Source organism: Helobdella robusta (assembly GCF_000326865.2).
Source record: "Helobdella robusta unplaced genomic scaffold HELROscaffold_48, whole genome shotgun sequence".
In the NCBI taxonomy this organism is placed as follows: domain Eukaryota; kingdom Metazoa; phylum Annelida; class Clitellata; order Rhynchobdellida; family Glossiphoniidae; genus Helobdella; species Helobdella robusta.
In genome coordinates this window covers 560,844-578,968 of record NW_008705215.1, presented here as the reverse complement: position 1 = coordinate 578,968, position 18,125 = coordinate 560,844, and the positions used below count along the sequence as shown (strand labels likewise).

At 34.3% G+C, this 18,125-nt stretch overlaps 3 protein-coding genes across 3 annotated transcripts in view; 2 read left to right on the top strand and 1 right to left on the bottom strand.

The window, feature by feature from the left end:
• Window positions 1-4,342: 4,342 nt before the first annotated feature.
• Window positions 4,343-6,342, top strand: HELRODRAFT_178481 (hypothetical protein; the record flags this gene model as incomplete). The annotated part of the gene is made up of 5 exons (XM_009026576.1): window positions 4,343-4,416; window positions 4,472-4,529; window positions 4,922-5,047; window positions 5,218-5,460; window positions 6,181-6,342. The coding sequence occupies 5 exons, from the start codon at window positions 4,343-4,345 to the stop codon at window positions 6,340-6,342; spliced, it is 663 nt and encodes a 220-aa protein (XP_009024824.1).
• A 3,640-nt stretch (window positions 6,343-9,982) lies between these two features.
• Window positions 9,983-15,642, bottom strand: HELRODRAFT_178480 (hypothetical protein; the record flags this gene model as incomplete). The annotated part of the gene is made up of 5 exons (XM_009026575.1): window positions 9,983-10,210; window positions 11,834-11,835; window positions 13,996-14,166; window positions 14,907-14,960; window positions 15,612-15,642. The coding sequence occupies 5 exons, from the start codon at window positions 15,640-15,642 to the stop codon at window positions 9,983-9,985; spliced, it is 486 nt and encodes a 161-aa protein (XP_009024823.1).
• Window positions 15,643-17,176: 1,534 nt separating this feature from the next.
• Window positions 17,177-18,125, top strand: part of HELRODRAFT_178479 (hypothetical protein) — a gene marked incomplete at both ends in the record, with an annotated part of 3,964 nt that continues 3,015 nt past the window's right edge. Inside the window, one exon of the mRNA XM_009026574.1 lies at window positions 17,177-17,660. Within this exon, the coding sequence (XP_009024822.1) occupies window positions 17,177-17,660 (484 nt within the window). The remainder of the gene's footprint in view (window positions 17,661-18,125) is intronic.

Here is an 18,125-nt window from a genome sequence, read left to right as displayed (position 1 = left end):
TTTTCAGTCAAAGCACACTGATTCCAACTGTAGACAAATGCGCACGTGACTTGGCTATTCTTGCCCCAACGGCCAGTCTTGCCCTACTCTTTCCTGTTTAATGTATATAGTAGAATTTACCCAATATTGTATATGATCATGCCAGCTCTATTTTATTTTAAGAGACTTACACTGGCTGCTTGTTAAAAAACGTATTACTTTTAAAATTGCAATGCTTATGTTCAAATGCTTGAATGGTATTGCACCTGGCTTTCTAATTGATAGGTGCAGTGCACGTGTTGTTCCAGGGCATTCCTACAAATTACGTTCTAATGATCGTGATTTACTTTTTGTGGCCCAACAAATCTTGTTACAGGTTCAGGAAATTTTTCAGTTGTTGGGCCATTTGTATGGAATAGCCTGCTTTTGGAACTACTTGCTTCGGGGCATTCAATTTTATCCTTCAGGAGGGAACTAAAAACTTTTCCGTTTGCGCAATGAACGCTTCGGTTGTTGTTTCCTTGAGATTTGTTTCAGCGCTTTTGAGATTTGATGAAAGGGCGCTATATAAATCTACCAAATAATATATATATATATATATATATATACATCACGAAAAACCAATATTTGTGGATGGGAATGCCGCATGGCCTCAGCCGTTTAAATGACTATAAAAATCCAGTAACGAATCTCTGAGTCATACTGGATCTTCATCCTTCATTTGAAAAGCATATTAGTCAACTCTGCCAGCGATGTTTTTACCAACTCCACAGAATAAGATCCATCAGACGTTTTTTGACAGTCGAGTCAACAAATCACTCGTTTGTAGTTTTATCTGTGGAGGAATTGACTACTGCAATGCGATTATGTTTGGTGTCAACTCATCCCTTCGTGATGATTTGCAGTCAGTTCTGAGCACTGCAGCGAGACTTGTTGCTGGTTATTCAAAATTCGATTCAACTCCATCATACATCGGGGATGATTTACGCTGGTTCTGCATGCCAGAAAGAGTCGTTTTCAAATTAGCTCTTCTAATCAGAGATTGTCTTGCTGGTGACGCTCCAACTTATTTTAGGGAACAACTACAGTATCAGAAATTGCAAATCGGAGTCGACTGAGATCCTGCGATAATGGTGATCTTATGCTTCCTGGATTTAATTTGTCTCGTTTTGGGAAGAGAAGATTTTCTGTTCCGTCTGCAAAAATATGGAACTCACTACCTGTAGATTTGAAAAAATTCAACAACATAAGCCGAAATGTTTTCAAGAAACGTGTGAAGCATCATTTGTTTTGACACTCTCGAGTGTTTCGATTATATATATATATATATATATATATATATGTATATATATATATATATATATAATATATATATATTATTACGGAAATTTATATAAAGCGCTTTTTTATTGTTGAATCTCAAAAGCGCTACTAACTCATAGACAAATAAGACGGACATTTATTGTGTAAATAAATAAGTTTTAAGTTGACTTAGAAATTGTAAATATGATAGGTTATGGTCACGTAAGTAAGGAGGTAAACCATTCCATACAACCGGGCCAAGAACTGAGTTGCAGGAACCCGTTACCAACTTTGTGGTCGGGATAAAAAATAAATTGCGCTCGGTTGATCGGATGATATATATATATATATATATATATATATATATATATATATATATATATATATATATATATATAAATATATATATATGTTGGTAATAGACCATAATTTTTACAATATTCTATAAATTCTACCGAATGTTTGGCGTTAACATGTTTGTAGTTCGTTTTTCGATTTTTCTCACTAAAGTTTTTTGGTGAACGTTTAGTTTATTAAAATTCAAAATAAACTTATTTTCCGAATTCATGCTGCAAATAAGGCCATATTTCGATACCGAATGAATCATCATGATGATAATCATCGATAATGTGTTATATTGCACAAAATTCGTAATAACTAATTAAATGACCGTTAAGTATTCAGATTAAACAAACAAAGAACAAACATTGTAGAAACACAGTATAATATATATTTGGGCATTCGGCCACATAAACAACGCATCAGTTTGAAAACAGAAGATGGTATAGGAATATCAAAAAAATGCTTTTTTGTTCTATTATGTTTGAATGCTCTACCATGCTTGAAATAAATAAAAATTTTGGTTTTAAACTCAAGAAACCTGTCAATATTTTTCGAAAAGTTGAACAGGAAGTTGACTAACGCGGACAATGCTGTGATATATAAATATCAATATATACATATACAATAGTAAAGACTTGTGCAGTCAAAAAACGCTTTCAATACATCACATTGTTCCATAACAATCCATGCATGCCATCCGTTTTAGAAACCATACTGCCTTATATACACATATGTTTACATTTATCTGAAGTATGTATTGTATACAGTTTTTATGTATTCTATATATATTTTTACATTTCATTTTGTGTGTGTGTATGTGTATTTAATGTATATGTAAATTTGTTAATTGTTTGGAGAAATAGTGATGTTCACAAAGAAGAGGACATTGTTTTGTAGAGATGTGAATAGAATAAGAGAATGTGGGTTTGCGGAGTATATAAGCGGCTCGAAAATAATCGTCGCGGTTTTGTATGAAAGAAGGCCCGTGATGGTAGTATCATTTAGAAATCATAACCATATTAAATTACTTAACAATGCTATATTATAATTATTATTTGTATATTGATATGTATTCTTCTATAAAAATTACAAGTCATAATGTTTTTTTATTTACTGGGTAAATATGATATTTCAACATGTTATTAATTGTTTTGTAAATCTCGTTACGAAATAAGTTTAATCAATTTTTTCCGAATTACTTAAACTCGTGTGAAACTTTTAAGAGAAATATTGTCGGCATTTATTAAAAACTCAACTGATGATGTAGTTTTTAAAATTAATAAATATTTAGGAATGTTTAGGAGAGTTGAAGCCATTTAGATGAACAGTTCATTCAATATAATCATAATACTAACATACGGTGGATCTGTTAATTACAAAACTTAGATCAATTTTATCCAAACTAAAAAATGATTGCTGTTGCTTAGAATATTCTTAAATTCATTGTAAGATTTTTCATTTTTCTACTACTGCTACTACTACTACTACTACTACTACTACTACTACTACTACTACTACTACTACTACTACTACTACTACTACTACTACTATTACTAATTACTACTACTAATACTACTAATAATACTATTACTACTACTACTACTACCTCTACCAGTGGTACTACTATTACTTCTACTAATACCACTACTACTATCACTGCTACTAAAGTAGCATTAAAAGCATTTTCACAGATGCGACATTTTTGATATGCTTCATAATTACAATAAAAAGTTACTTTAAAAAAACCATCCAAGCCCCCTCTGCCAATTGCAGTTCAACACCTCTGTCTGATGATCACCCCTCATATTTCTTCGACCAATGTGGCAAACTAAAACTTCAAATTTTATCTACACGCATGGCTACCTTTATTAACACTATACTAGAGTTAATACTACTTATGTTTCAATGAATTTAATAAAAAAAAATATATATAAAATAATATAAAATATAAAAAGATTTTAAAAATGACATAATTCAGATTTACTTGGATAAAACAAATTTGCTTTAACATTAATTGACGAAGCTTCTGCTGATGAGGAAAAAGTTAGATCACATGCGTTAGAGGACATGAAGATTCAGATGTCGTTATCGCGTTTGCAATTCCACATTACGTTTCTGTGCATGATCGAGCTTGTCCTGCATGGAGCCGCTGCCGGTTCGTTGTTTGGTCTGCTTCGTTGTTTTTGTATGATTTAATAGTAAATATTGTTTGCTACTTAGTGTGATGTTAATTATTTTTCAAGCATGATTGTAAAACTTTCGATGAATTTGAATTTTGATTTGTTGACATTTTCAAGATTATCACGATTTCGTGTCAATTTTTATATGAATTTAATAATTTTTTGTTGTCGTGACATCTTGAAAACTTTATAATCATAAAAATTGAAAAATTAAGTAATTGTATTTCGAATAAATATGCAAGCAAGGCTTGGTAGAATTTTTGTGTTTTGTATATTTTAGTTTTTTAACAATTATGAAGAGTTGCCGTAGAAGTAAGAGTAGAAGCATTTGGACATTTTTGATGGCGGCATTAAATGACATGACATATTAATGCTGGCAGACTTTGAAATATCGATGCGCCAGATTGATCATGATCAATCAAATGATGGACTGCTCCTCAGGCCGCTCCTTGCTGCATGAAGTTCTTTCATGCTTTTGAGACGCTCCCTTAGCTCGGCTCTCCTCAACGTCACTGTCCCAACTATTCAGTTTTTTTATTATGTTTCTCTTTCTGTTTTTGCTTCTCTCTCTCTCTCTCTCTCTCTCTCTCTCTCTCTCTCTCTGCATTTTTATGTATGTTTTATATTATATGTGTCTGAATATATACGCATAATATCAATGTCACCAGAAAGCCTGAAACAAAGCACACTCTCACATTCATACTTTCATTGAAAAGACGACTGCATGTTGATCTTCTGATGCTAAATAAATAAAATCACACAAGCATACATATAATTGCATATACATGAGTACATACAATCAAACATACATACATACATATATTTTAATAGAATTAAAACTTTTGTAAATTTTGTATGTATATATATATATATATATATATATATATATATATATATAAATACATACATGCATACATACATACATACATACATACATACATACACACACACATACAAACATACATACACACACACACACACACATACATACATACATAGTATGTATATACAGGTGCAACACACAGAAGCGAATCACACCCAAACATAGTATGAACAAACATACACACCAATGCGCACGAAGATACAAAAATTACCCACATTAATACAAACATACACAGAGGCACTCCAGTGTACATTTGATCATTACTAACAACCCCCTGGTCACAAACAGCATGCCACAAATCACTGTAACGTATCGAGCACTCATAAATTTAAATTTCAACTCTTGGCCATTCATATTCATGGTTGTTTATGCGCGTGTGCATGTATGTATGTATGTATGTTTTTTTTTTATGTTAAAACCAAATCATTGACGAATGACACCAAAAGCCAAGCGTCTGACTAAATTTGATTTTATTTGCTATAACGTCTCTCAACCCCGTCGGCATTCAACTCCACATTTTCCAACACACAGATGCGCAAAAACCGCTGCAGAATGCACGAGATATTATTCATAGCAAAAAAATATTCCCTACTATCGCCTGACCTAATACTGATATGTTTACAAATCCGATTGAAAAACCCGGAGGTGTTACGGTCCATGGGGCCGAGGACCTCGATACAAATCGGTAAAAACTCCTTCGAGGGGAGAGCTCCGTCGTACTTCTTGATCTTCTCGTCAGATGCCCTGGTTGCAGCCAAACCGCTTTCTTTGCTAGTAAGCTGCACGTAGCGCTCAGCAAAGGTGCCCGGAACGGTAACGTCCCACGCCAAGCACCTGCTGGCTCTCCAAGGAATCAAAGTACACCCGTCAGGGCGCTTACTGTCGTGCGCCGCAATGCCCGACGGTTCCTTTAAAACCGAAATTGAGGCCTTGGAGAAAAGCCGGCACACAAAATCGTTTATAGTTGAATGTCGCTGCTGGCGACCTCCGCCCAAACGACAAACAAGACCATGATGGCCGAGTTCATCCGCCTCCGCGCCGCACCTGCATGTGTATCGACTCTGAACGGCCAACCCCAGTCGGAAACCAATGGCCGTCCTGACCGTTTCGTCATCCAATCTGGTACCCACCGACGTATTGGACAAAGATCTCAGCCAGCCACAATTCGCCTCGCTGGATACTGCCAGCAAGCGAGCTGAGGTTGCTGAGTCAGGGCTTGAGGAAAGCAACTCTTTGAATGTGCGTTTATATGCTTCTTCCAAATTGTTGCCCTGGGAAAGGTCTGTTGTTTGGAATGAAGTCGGTGGAGTACAGTGTAGGCTACTAAATTGCCGAAGAAGGGCAGACTGTAGGTCAAGCGTGGCAGATGCAGAAGATTTATAAACAATTGGTGCAAGCTGAACCACGCTTAGTAACCAGTCCCCCAAATCTTACCGGCAGCTGAGCCTGAGACCAACCCTTGTCGGTAATATCGACGTTACAAATGACTGAAAGGGCCACCCGCAGAGCACCCTCAAATTTGCCCAAAATGGCCGCATTAACAGAGTTGAATGTGCGCAAGAATTACATCAATTTCGGCAAACTGAGGGCGCCGCGGATGATTGTCAGCGCGTCGTGGACCGGGAGAAGAGAGACACGTTCGAGGGCAAACCTTAGCTCAAAAAGATTTTTATTAAAAAACCTGTCCTGATCGAGTGCCTAAAAAATTTAATGATGAATGGGGCACTGTGGGGACATTAACCAGCACGTGTGGCATTTGAAACGTGTCATTTACGAGTAGTTCACACTTGTTTGTGTTTAATTCGAGACCAAGGATGGAAGCGCCGACCCTCAGCAACAGGAAGTCGTCCGCTAAGATGTTGCCCTCTGCGGCCAAGCTGACATCGTCCAGGTAGCCACAAACAAACGCTGAAGATGACTTCGTCAACAGTGGGTGAAGGGTTAGAGCAAAAAGCATCGGTCCCAAAGGGTCGCCTTGCTGTACGCCCTCGTACGATTTTTTTGTGCACAACGGTGCGTTGTTATGTGTTTATAGAGCTTGAAGTTTATTTGAGTGTGTTTGTATTTATTGTCCCTTTTCTAAGCTCATATTTGGCTGAAACTTTTTGTCAGGCATTACAACAACGCTCTTTTTTTATTTATTTGGAATCGCTGCACTGCATCTGTCTATTTTTTTTATTATTCGGCCTTCTATCCTTTCCTTGCAATGTTTTCATGTTGAGTGAATTCCTGAAAACCTCAAACGCACTCTTCGACGAGAACAAGGCTTTTACTAAATCGTTTGACCGGTCTCTGTTTGAAAACTGCTTCAAGAGTATTTAGAAGCAATTTGTAGCAAGGATACTAAAAAGACATATTTTGTCTACAAACTAACTTCTTGACGGGACAGGCACTCTGAGGAACCAAAAGCAGTCATGTCCCGAGAGCGACGTTCATTTTTAGTTCATCTAGTCATCTTCCTATGGCATAAAGCAGTGTCTACATGCCCCGTTGCAAAGTTCCTCATCATTTTCTATCAATTTGTCTTGCTTGTCGTTTTTTTTAACAAGCCTCAACCTCTGTGGCCAGCGCTCCAACAGACGATAACGTGGACAACACCTTCAGACAGCGTGCGGTAAGCAGTAGCTTTTTTTCAAGGCGCTCGTATAATATATTGTTGTGACCTTTTTGTATGTTTACGATTCAGAGGGTATCGGCCCATATGTTGCACATACTGACAACTAGAACATCCGCCTGTATCGTTCTGGCTCTACCACATTAGGCATTGACCGTAAGAAAATTGCTCTTACTATATGTGAGTTTGTGCACGTGAGCGTGTAGTTATGTGCGAGTGTTTTGTGTCTTTACATGTTTACGTGTCCACTAGCTCAAATTATTTGCCTGAACGTGTGCCTCAAAGGGCTTTTCTATTTTATATTTGTTTTTACATCTTTGCAAGTTTATGCCTTCATTAACGAGTTTACACAAATGCTTATTATTGTCTATGCGTGAATTATAATGTTTACATTTAAATTTTATTGTTTATGTTAATTTGTGTGCGTGTGTGTGTGCGCGCGCGTTGCTTTCCAAATGGAAATATTGAGGACATTGTTTGAATGTTGTCCTGATTGATGCAACATTGCATCGGGCACATGTGATTCGATCAATTCATGCGCAGGCATCTGTCTTCGCAGAAATCTGTGTGTTTGTATGTACGTGTGTGTCTGTGTATGGATTTGTATGTACGTGTGTCTGTGTGTATGTATGACTGTATGCGTGTTGTTATGCATATTGTGAGTGTGCGCATGGCTGCTTCTGTGTTTGCCTGCGACTCTCATCTTCGTGCCGTGTGTGTGTGTGTGTGCGCTTGTGTGTATGTGTGTGTGTGTGTGCATGTGATAATGAATACATTTGAGATTTGAAAATTTCTTTTTATGTTACAATGTTTAGAAAAATTAAAATTATTTTCAGGGTTATATGTATATATGTATTTGTATATATTGTACATATATGTACATTTACATATGCACTACTTATATGCATAAAATGTGTGTATATCGCCCGTAGAGGGGCTGTTATAATTAAAATACGCATAGAATACACGCTCACACATACACGCACACACATACACACACACAAACGCACACACACACATACATATATATATATATATATATATACACTTGTATATATATACACATCTGTATATATTTTATAAATACATTTGTATGTGCATATACGAAGATAAGGGACCAGGTGTTTCACTTATATTTTAATTGTTGGAATTGAAATCAAAGGAATTCCCAAAGAACTTGTCATGGAAATCCCAGAGGATATTTTTAGAAATGTCGAGTATTTGTCGGCGGCTTACTGAAGTGTGCACGTGTGAGACTCTTTGCTTGCTTGTATGTGTATGTGTGTGTTTGTCTGTGTGCGTGTTTGTGTGAGTGGGTGTGTGTTTTGTTGGTTTGTATATTTTTGTGTTATTGTTTTTAAATATTTTATTGAAAATGTTTTTAACAACTCGTTATTTTAAATGTTTATAATAAATATTATCGTCAGGTTATTCCTGTGTTCTGTATTACTGTTAATTTTTCTTCGTAATTTGTCCGCAACATCCACTCTCAACCGCCCACAATTTTATCACTTTTATTTAATTAGTCTATTTTTTTTTACAAAAATATTACTTCTACATACTTTGAAAGACCCTGACAACAACCAACCAAACCACACCACACTCCACTAACAATTACACCTCAAATCCGCAGACCTCGTCACCCATCAACAACCAATACCGCCAATTAATAAACCTCTCGTTGAATGAACATAATTGAAAACTCCAAACAACGGCATTCATTCAAACTAGAAGACAAACTTAGATGCGCATCAATCTTTATGTATTCACACAAACGCACACACTAAAAGTCTAACAAACACACAAACATACAGAAATAGGGAGAGAGAGACACAGAGAGAGAAAGAGAGAGAGAGAGAGAGAGAGAGGGAAAAAAAGAAAGAGAAAGAGAAAAAACTAAACACACAAGCAAACATATGAATTCGTAAAATATTTTTAGAATAGAATCGAATTGTCAGAAACGTGATTACTCTGTGTTGGCACGGTTGGAAGATGAGGCCATAGAAATTGATAAACTGATTGTCGTGGCGACGCTTAACAACATCATCACCTCCATTTTATATCTTTGTACCTTTCACCAAAACATTCAATATTATTAAACATTTTATTCTATAAAAAAATTGAAATAAATATCACAAATATAATTATTAATACATTAACATTATTTATATTAATACAGGTTAATACAACAATACAATTAGCTACATTATCACTGCAATTACTGCATTTTTATTTTTAGGTCATCTATTTTTTCTATTAAGATTATTTTTTTGTTGGTTGTTTGCAAACAACTTTATTAAACAAAGCCAGAAATGATTCGTAATTAAAGTTTTCTATTCTTGTTTAGCAGGATGATCTTTTGAGATGGATGGACTTCTCTATAGCCTGTCATCATTCGTTCGTCATCGTCATCCTCATACATCCTCATCAGAAAATTGGTTGCATTCTCAATAATACATACATCTACCTTACATCATCATCACTTTTATCACCACCACCATTGTCGTCGTCGTCAACATATTCGTCATCATCTTCATCATCCTCATCATGCTCATCATCGTCTTCTTCATCATCGTCATCTTCTTCTTCTTCTTCACCATCTTCGTCATATCAGCGACTCTATCACCATAAATATTTCATTTAACCGTTCTGCATTGTTCTTATCGGCGAGTCACGACTTATTTATTTCATGTGCACGTTAAGCGTCGTTATCATCAGCATCATCTTCACCATCATCTTCCTCTTCATCTTCGTCATCTTCATCATCTTTTTCATCTCCACCGTCATCTTCTTCTTTATCACGTCATCGTCCTTGCCATCATTATCATTATCATCATCGTTATCATCATCGCCACCATCTTCATCTTCGTCCATTCTCATCATTATCTTCTTCTTAACTATCCTCTTCTTCTTTTTCATCATCATCATCATCATCATCATCATCATCATTGTTGTCGTCAACATCTTCAGTTCATCATCATCGTCATCATTTTCATCTTCATCATCATTATCAGCAATTTTATATCATCACATTTCAATTTATTTTTTCATTTAATTAATCAAGTTTTCATTTGTTTTTGGGCTCTTTATTTAGTTTTTTTTATTCAATTTTCAGTTTATTTCACATTTTGTTGCTCAGTGGCTGAAAAAATATGCGCTTTTGAAAATTTGTTCATTATTCATGCGTTATGATCATACAATCGTACATTTAAATGTTCATTCAAACGCTTATTTGAATGTTCATACAAACGTTCATTTCATTTAAATGTTCATTCAAACGTTCGTTCTGAAGTTTGTTTACTTTTTTTTGTTCGTTCAATTGTTCTCCCAAATACTCATGCTCATTTTAGTTAATTTTTTCATTCCTTTTTTTTTAGAATTGTGAGCAACGAAGTGCAGATTTGTGTTAGTTAGTGTATGCACTATGCATCTTTGTTCTCAGAAGTAATTGTTCTCTGCTTACAAACGTGTGACATGGTGTTGTTGTTTGACGATGTTGTTGTTGTGTGACGATGTTGTTGATGTTGTTTGACGATGTTGTTGTGGTTTGACGATGTTGTTAGTGTTGTTTGACGATGTTGTTCTTGATGTTTATAATGTGCATGTTTGATGTTTACGCTGCTAAAAATAGTTTTGTTTCATTTCATGTCGGTGGTTAAAGATATACAATTGTGCAGTTTACGAAGCAAAGTGTTCGTATCTTTGTTTCTGTTTGTTTGTGTGTTTTTTTTTCCGGAATGTCAGCCTCTGTATTTTTTTATATGTTTTTGTATGTTGTTTAAACGTTGATTGTATGATGTTTGCAGTGTTGTTTGTTTTTAACATTCGAATGCTTGAATAGTAATCAAAAACCTTACCCCAGTCTTTTAAAAGTAATTCAAATACTTAACTAAAGTATAATATGTGAGCAGTATTTAGTTATTTTTGGCGGGTAATTAGTAACTAACAAATTATTTTTTAAATTATTTTGACAACATGCGTAGGAAGGAAACTCTTAATCATCGTTACGCATGCCATGTAAAGGAGTTCCATACATGCTTATTTCGGAAACTTGGACAAAACAATTTTTTATTCAATCGCTTGATGTTGACATTTTTAAAGTGATACAAGTTTTTTTCTTTTTATTAAAATATATTATTATTTTTTTTTTGTTTTTTATATGCATTGTAATTGAAGTTAAATTGATTTCAGAATTTAAGTTTTATAAATTTGTTATTTTAATACGTAGCAAAAACACCACAGTTTATTACGTTTTACCACGTCAAATTTTAAACGCTTATTTATCTATGCAACCCCAAATTATTGTTCTGACTTTATAAGGATCTCTTGTATAATCGGCGCTTAGTCGTATTTTTTGTTGCTTGCCTATGCATGTTATTCTTTATACGTAGATGTTTTCAACCAAACACTGCATAGTTAGCCTGATGACCTACCTGTTTGGGACATTACTTTTTCTTAAAATTAACAAACGAGTCGGTGAATTCTAGTATCAATGTCTGTTTTGTTAGTAATGAAAGCGTTTATGAAACTTACTGCTAGGTAATGTGTGTGTATATAAAATAATGAAATGAAAAATGTTGTTATGTATAACTAACTTACTGAACACGTAGATGCTTTCATCAACCGTTTAAATTGCACCAAATGATGTTTGGTGTTTAAAAATTGGTGTTGCATGGTGTTTAAAAATTTTTTTGATTACCTAAAAACAGTATTTTAATGTTAGCAGCATTACTTGGTATTTAAATACTATTTATATTAAGTATTGAATTTGCTTTTGTCCTATCTAAGTACTTGCAAAGTATTTACATGCTCAACATTTGAATATTTTAACAAAACTTGTTTTTAAGCAGTTATCATGTTGTATAATGTTGTTGGTATCTTGTTGTATGTTATATCTTATATGTTATTTTTCATGTTGCTTGTACGTTTTATATGTTGTTTGTATGTTTTTTGTATGTAGTTTATTTATTTGTATGTTGCTTGTTGGTTGTTCGTATGTTGTATTGGTATGTTGTTTGCATGTTGTTTGTATGTTGTTTGCATGTTGTTTTTGTATTGTTTGTGAGTAGTTTGCATGTTGTTTGTGTGTTGTTCGCATGTTGTTTGTGTGTTGTTTGCATGTTGTTTCTATGTTAATTTACATCATTTGTACATCGTTAATACGTGGTTTTGTATGTTTGTGGATTATATATTGTTTGCTGTTTTTTAATGTTCTCCATTGTTTGCCTGTCAGATTGCAGATTTCATTGAAAATGTTTCTTTGACGCTCGCATAAGTGGATTATTTCGTGAATGGATGGGTAAATGAATGAATGAATGAACGAATGAATGGATGGATGGATGGATGGATGGATGGATGGATGGACGGACGGACGGACGGACGGATGGATGGATGGATGGATGGACGGACGGACGGACGGACGGACGGATGAATGAATGAATGAATGAATGAATGAATGAATGAATGAATGAATGAATGAATGTAAAAATAACAAAAAAATAAACTATTAAAGGGCGTAAAAAAGTGATCGAATGAAGAAATTAAGAAAAAAAATGAGTGAAAGAATGATTGAACAATCGAATTAATGAACGGATGAATGATGTAACAAATTTGCTGGTGGATGATGACATTTCATTGAGCACCGAAGGAAAGTTTTTGTCTGAAATTAATTTTTCATGCTAATTATCAACTAAATAAACCTTAATTAATTAAAGAAATAATTTATCGATCAATTAATTTTTTAATTAACTAATTAATCAATCATAGAGTTATCTAATTAATTAATTAATTAATCGTAAATTGAATATGCCACGTTAGATCGAAAGCATGCAAATAAATACGTACATCACACTGATAACTAGTCTTATTTACATCAATATCGAAATTATAATTATTAGTATTAGTATTATAATATTATTATTGCTATTAATATTATTATTATTTTAGATTAAATTGGATTTTATAACTATTTCATTATTAATATTTGGTATTTGGAGTTAGAAAATAAAAGGATGTTCCCAATTGTTTAAATAAAGAGCGTTTGTCTGTATGGTGTTTTTAAGCCCAAACCAGACAAGCCATCTAGTCGCGACAAGAAACTTTCCAAGTCGCGACTAGTCGAATAGCATTATTAACTTTAAAATACTCCCGCCAAGTGAATACATTATTTTCATAATTTTTTGTTGTAATATAATAAAATTTTGAAGTTACTAAAAGTTAAAAAAAATGGATTGGTCGAGATGGACATGCTGAGAAGACAGGGCCACCCTGATACAACTAGATACACAGATACACAGATACAACTAGATACAACTAGATACACAGATACAACTAGATACAACTAGATACACAGATACAACTAGATACACAGATACAACTAGATACACAGATACAACTAGATACAACTAGATACACAGATACAACTAGATACACAGATACAACTAAATACACAAATACAACTAGATACACAGATACAACTAGATACAACTAGATACACAGATACAACTAGATACACAGATACAACTAGATACACAGATACAACTACATACACAGATACAACTAAATACAACTAGATACACAGATACAACTAGATTCAAATGACACACCAAAAAGTCGCATTTAGCCGAAATAAAAATATTTACATTACTGAATTAATCAAATGTTAAAAATTAGCAACGGAACAAGAGCAGACTGACTTTCAAGAACATAAGCACTGATATTCTTTTCATCAAATCTGCCATCATCTTCACCATATTCATCACCTTCATCATCATTATAGCCATAGACAGAGTCGTTGTTTTCATCGAGGTTAGCAAAATTTACTTTAGTTGCAGGATGATTCGCTTCATCATCGTCATCGCTACCATCTTGCAGGAATTTATTTTGTTGCTTGTTTTTTTAACATCATCAGCATTTTTATCTTCATTTTCTGTTTGTTTTTTGAAAAGAATTTTAGAAATTAAATCGGAAAAAAATGTTTCAATTAGTTTGATCTGTAATTTTGTAACTGCTGGTAGTTCAAATATAAAGTGCTAGGTTCAGAAAGGTCAAACACCCACTAGAGAACTTGTGTAGTCTAATTGACTTAATTAATTAATTAATTAAATAAAATTCAATCAATTAAATGAAAACTGGAGAAATGTTTTGATTGTTGTGATGGATGGTTTTTTTTGACACATTTTTATTTAAAGTCATAAAATGTCATTGCTATTTTAAGTCTGTATAAAACTTGAATGTACATCGCAATAATAATAATAATAATAACATATTCAAATTAAAATCGAACGACAGCGGTGAGCAAAAAGACAAAAAAACAAATATACAAACCACGCGAAAATAAAAGACACCATATACAAACACCTTAAACTACAAACGGAAAAAAACATACAAACATAATACATCAACATCAACATAACAACACATCAGCACAACAACATCAACACAACAACAACAACAAAAACATATCAACACAGCAATAAAATAACAACAACATTAGCACAACAACATCAGCACAACAACATCTACATCAACTCAACAACACAGCAACATCAACACAACGACGATAGCAAACAAGGGCATCGAAACTCAATGTATGACGAAAATTTACTTGAGGCTGGAATTTTTTTCAAATTTTTCAAGTCGGCATCAAAGTGGAGAACTTCTGCAAACAAGTTAAAATTTATGGCGTTGTTATCATCATCGTCATCATCATCGTCATCATCATTAGCATTAGAAAAAAACAAGGACATCATCATCAACAACAGCATCAACAACATCAACAAAATCATCATCAACATCATCATCATTATCAACAACATCAGCAACAACACCATCAACATCATCATCAACAACAACATCATCATCAACGTCATCATCAAGAAAACAACATCAGCAACAACACTATCAACATCATCACCACCATCAACACATCAGCAACATCATCATCATCAACAACAACAACATCACTATCATCATCAACGTCATCATCAACAAAACAACATCAGCAGCACAATCGCCATCTTGAAATTGTCGCCCGCCAACTTTTTTATCATTTTTTCATCGAAAATATCATCAAAATATAGAAATCTTTTTATCACCATTGCCAATCATCATCACCATCATCAACATCATCATCTCATCAACATCATCATCATCATCATCTCATCAACATCATCATCATCATCATCTTTTTTTTTCTTTCCACGTATACCTTTTACTACTACTACTACTACTACTACTACTACTACTACTACTACTACTACTACTACCACAAACACATTTTTATTTTCAATGCAATTATCCCACATCGCACTTGCCTCTTCCAAAAATCGTCTCAGCGCCATCCTCCATCACCCTCCCCAGCCCATCAGTCACACCCGCATATTATTTATTTGTACCATTCAAGTCAATAATTACATTTAATAATAAATTATATTTGATATTAAATAAATTATATTTATATTAATATATATATAAATATATATATATATATATATATGTATATATATATATATATGTCTTAATTATATGCAGGAAGGAGACTAACATATAACTAATCGTATATTATTTATATTAAATATGCTGTAATTTTAAAGAGCCTGAAGTCTGACGTTGTTTGATTTGTAGCGTTTTTGTGTGTGTGTGTGTGTGTGTGTGTGTGTGTGTGTGTGTGTGTAGGAGAGGAACATTGAACATCCAGAAGAAGTTGTATGATCGTTTGTTTTGTTTGGTGGTCGTGTTCAGGCTGTTTCGTCATTATCAAAGTCCTTTTATTGTTCCACAACAACTTGAATTAATTTCATCACCCACATTACCATGTTAATCATTCTCATCACACATTTGCCATCAAGTATTCTCATTTCAAATTTTTCTTATTTCTTTAATTTTATCCATTTATATAAGTTTAATCCCTGGGTCACAAAGTAGCTCAAACAGTAAAGTAGATGTCAACTGTTATCCAACGGCCAGATTCAAAAGCGCGAAGAACTAAAACACAAAAACTAGCGTGCACTCTAAATAGAGAACACCTGTGTTAGTTACAAGAAAATTATTTACATCGTGTGAAAGTGATCACGTGTTGTGTGGGTTGTCTTCCTGCTTTGTTGAAAGTTGATAGCATGTTGTATGTTGCTAGCATGCCCTATGTTGCTGACCTGTTGCTGGTCTGTTGCTTGTCTATTTTATGTTGCTGGTCTATTGCTAGACTGTCGCTTGTCTGTTCTATGTTGCTGGCCTGTCACTGGTCTGCTCTATGCTGCTGGCATGTTGCCGATATGTTGCTGTTATATTGTGGCTTTTAAAGAGCTGATAATCGCAAATTCGAAAGTGACGATGAAAGGAACTAATTTATTTGAGCTTTCATACCTTTTATTTTAGCAGCAGCAGCAACAACATCAGTAATAATAATACGAATAATAACAACAGTGATATTATAAGCGGTTTTATAATTATTATTATTATTTTGTTGTTGTTGTTGTTGCTGCTGCTGTTGTTGTTAATGTTGCTGTTGTTGTTGTTGTAATCCAATGATATTCATACTGTTGTTTTAATAAAGATGTTTTTTATATAATAAAAATATCAGAAAATGAACGAGACTGATTAAATGTGAATTGAAAAATTGCGAGCAATCAAATGATAAAGCGTTCATCCATCGCATTAACTCGCCCGTTTGGCTTATCTCTTAGTTTATTGAGATATTTATTTAGAATCCATTTAATTTAATTTTTGTCTATTTTTAGAATTGAAATTTTCAGTGTTAAAAAACCAACGACTCAAAATAAACAAAAAAGAAATTCACTCAGGAGGGTAAGCAAGTAAAATGTTGATTATAAGCATAAATATAACTGGAATTACGCAAAAATATTCTTAAAGCTAAACATGAAATACTCATATTGCAAAATTTTGACATTCCAACCAATGAACAATCAACCCCTCCCCCCTCTGCCAGCCCTCGAGCCCCTGACCTTCCTAACGAGGAACCAGACGCACCATGTGGACCTCGGCCAGGTCATCCGGTTGCAATGCAGTTTCGTCATGAGGGACTTCCACTACTTCACCCACCCCGTCCTCTGGAAAAAGGTGCAGAAGGAAGATGCTGTGAAGATGAACCTCAACGAGATCATCGAGAAACCCTTCCTGCAGTCGAACCGCTTCACTGTGCGCTACAACTCTTCAGAGTTGACCGGTTACGACGTCGAACGCTTGAAACAACTACAACAACAACAACTGCATCAACAGCTACAACTACAACAACAACAACAACAACAGCAACAGCAACAACAGCAACAACAACAACAGCAGCAACAACAACAGCATAGATATTTACGTCAACAACATCTCTATAGGAGAGATTATAACTATCGTAATAAGCAACCTCACTATAAACAACATCAACATCAACAACAACAACATCAACAACATCAACAAAAACATCAACAACAACATCAACAACAACATCAATATCAACCGATGCATTACACAGAAATTTATCATAGGATCAAACATGATGACATTAACTTTTCCACATCATCATCATCGCCACCATTATTACTTCCACCACCACCCCCATCACCAACAGCATCATCGTCATCACTTTCATCATCAGCTTTTTTGAACGACATTAAAGATGACATCAACAACATCAACAACATCAACAGAGCTCACACAGACAACAACAACAACAACAACATCCACCAAAATATATCGACGAATGAACAGAATTTTTTGCCTTTGTCATCATCATCATCATCGTCATCATCATCATCATCTTTATCTTTATCATCTTCATCACTATCGTCATCATCATCTCCACCAAAATATGATGACA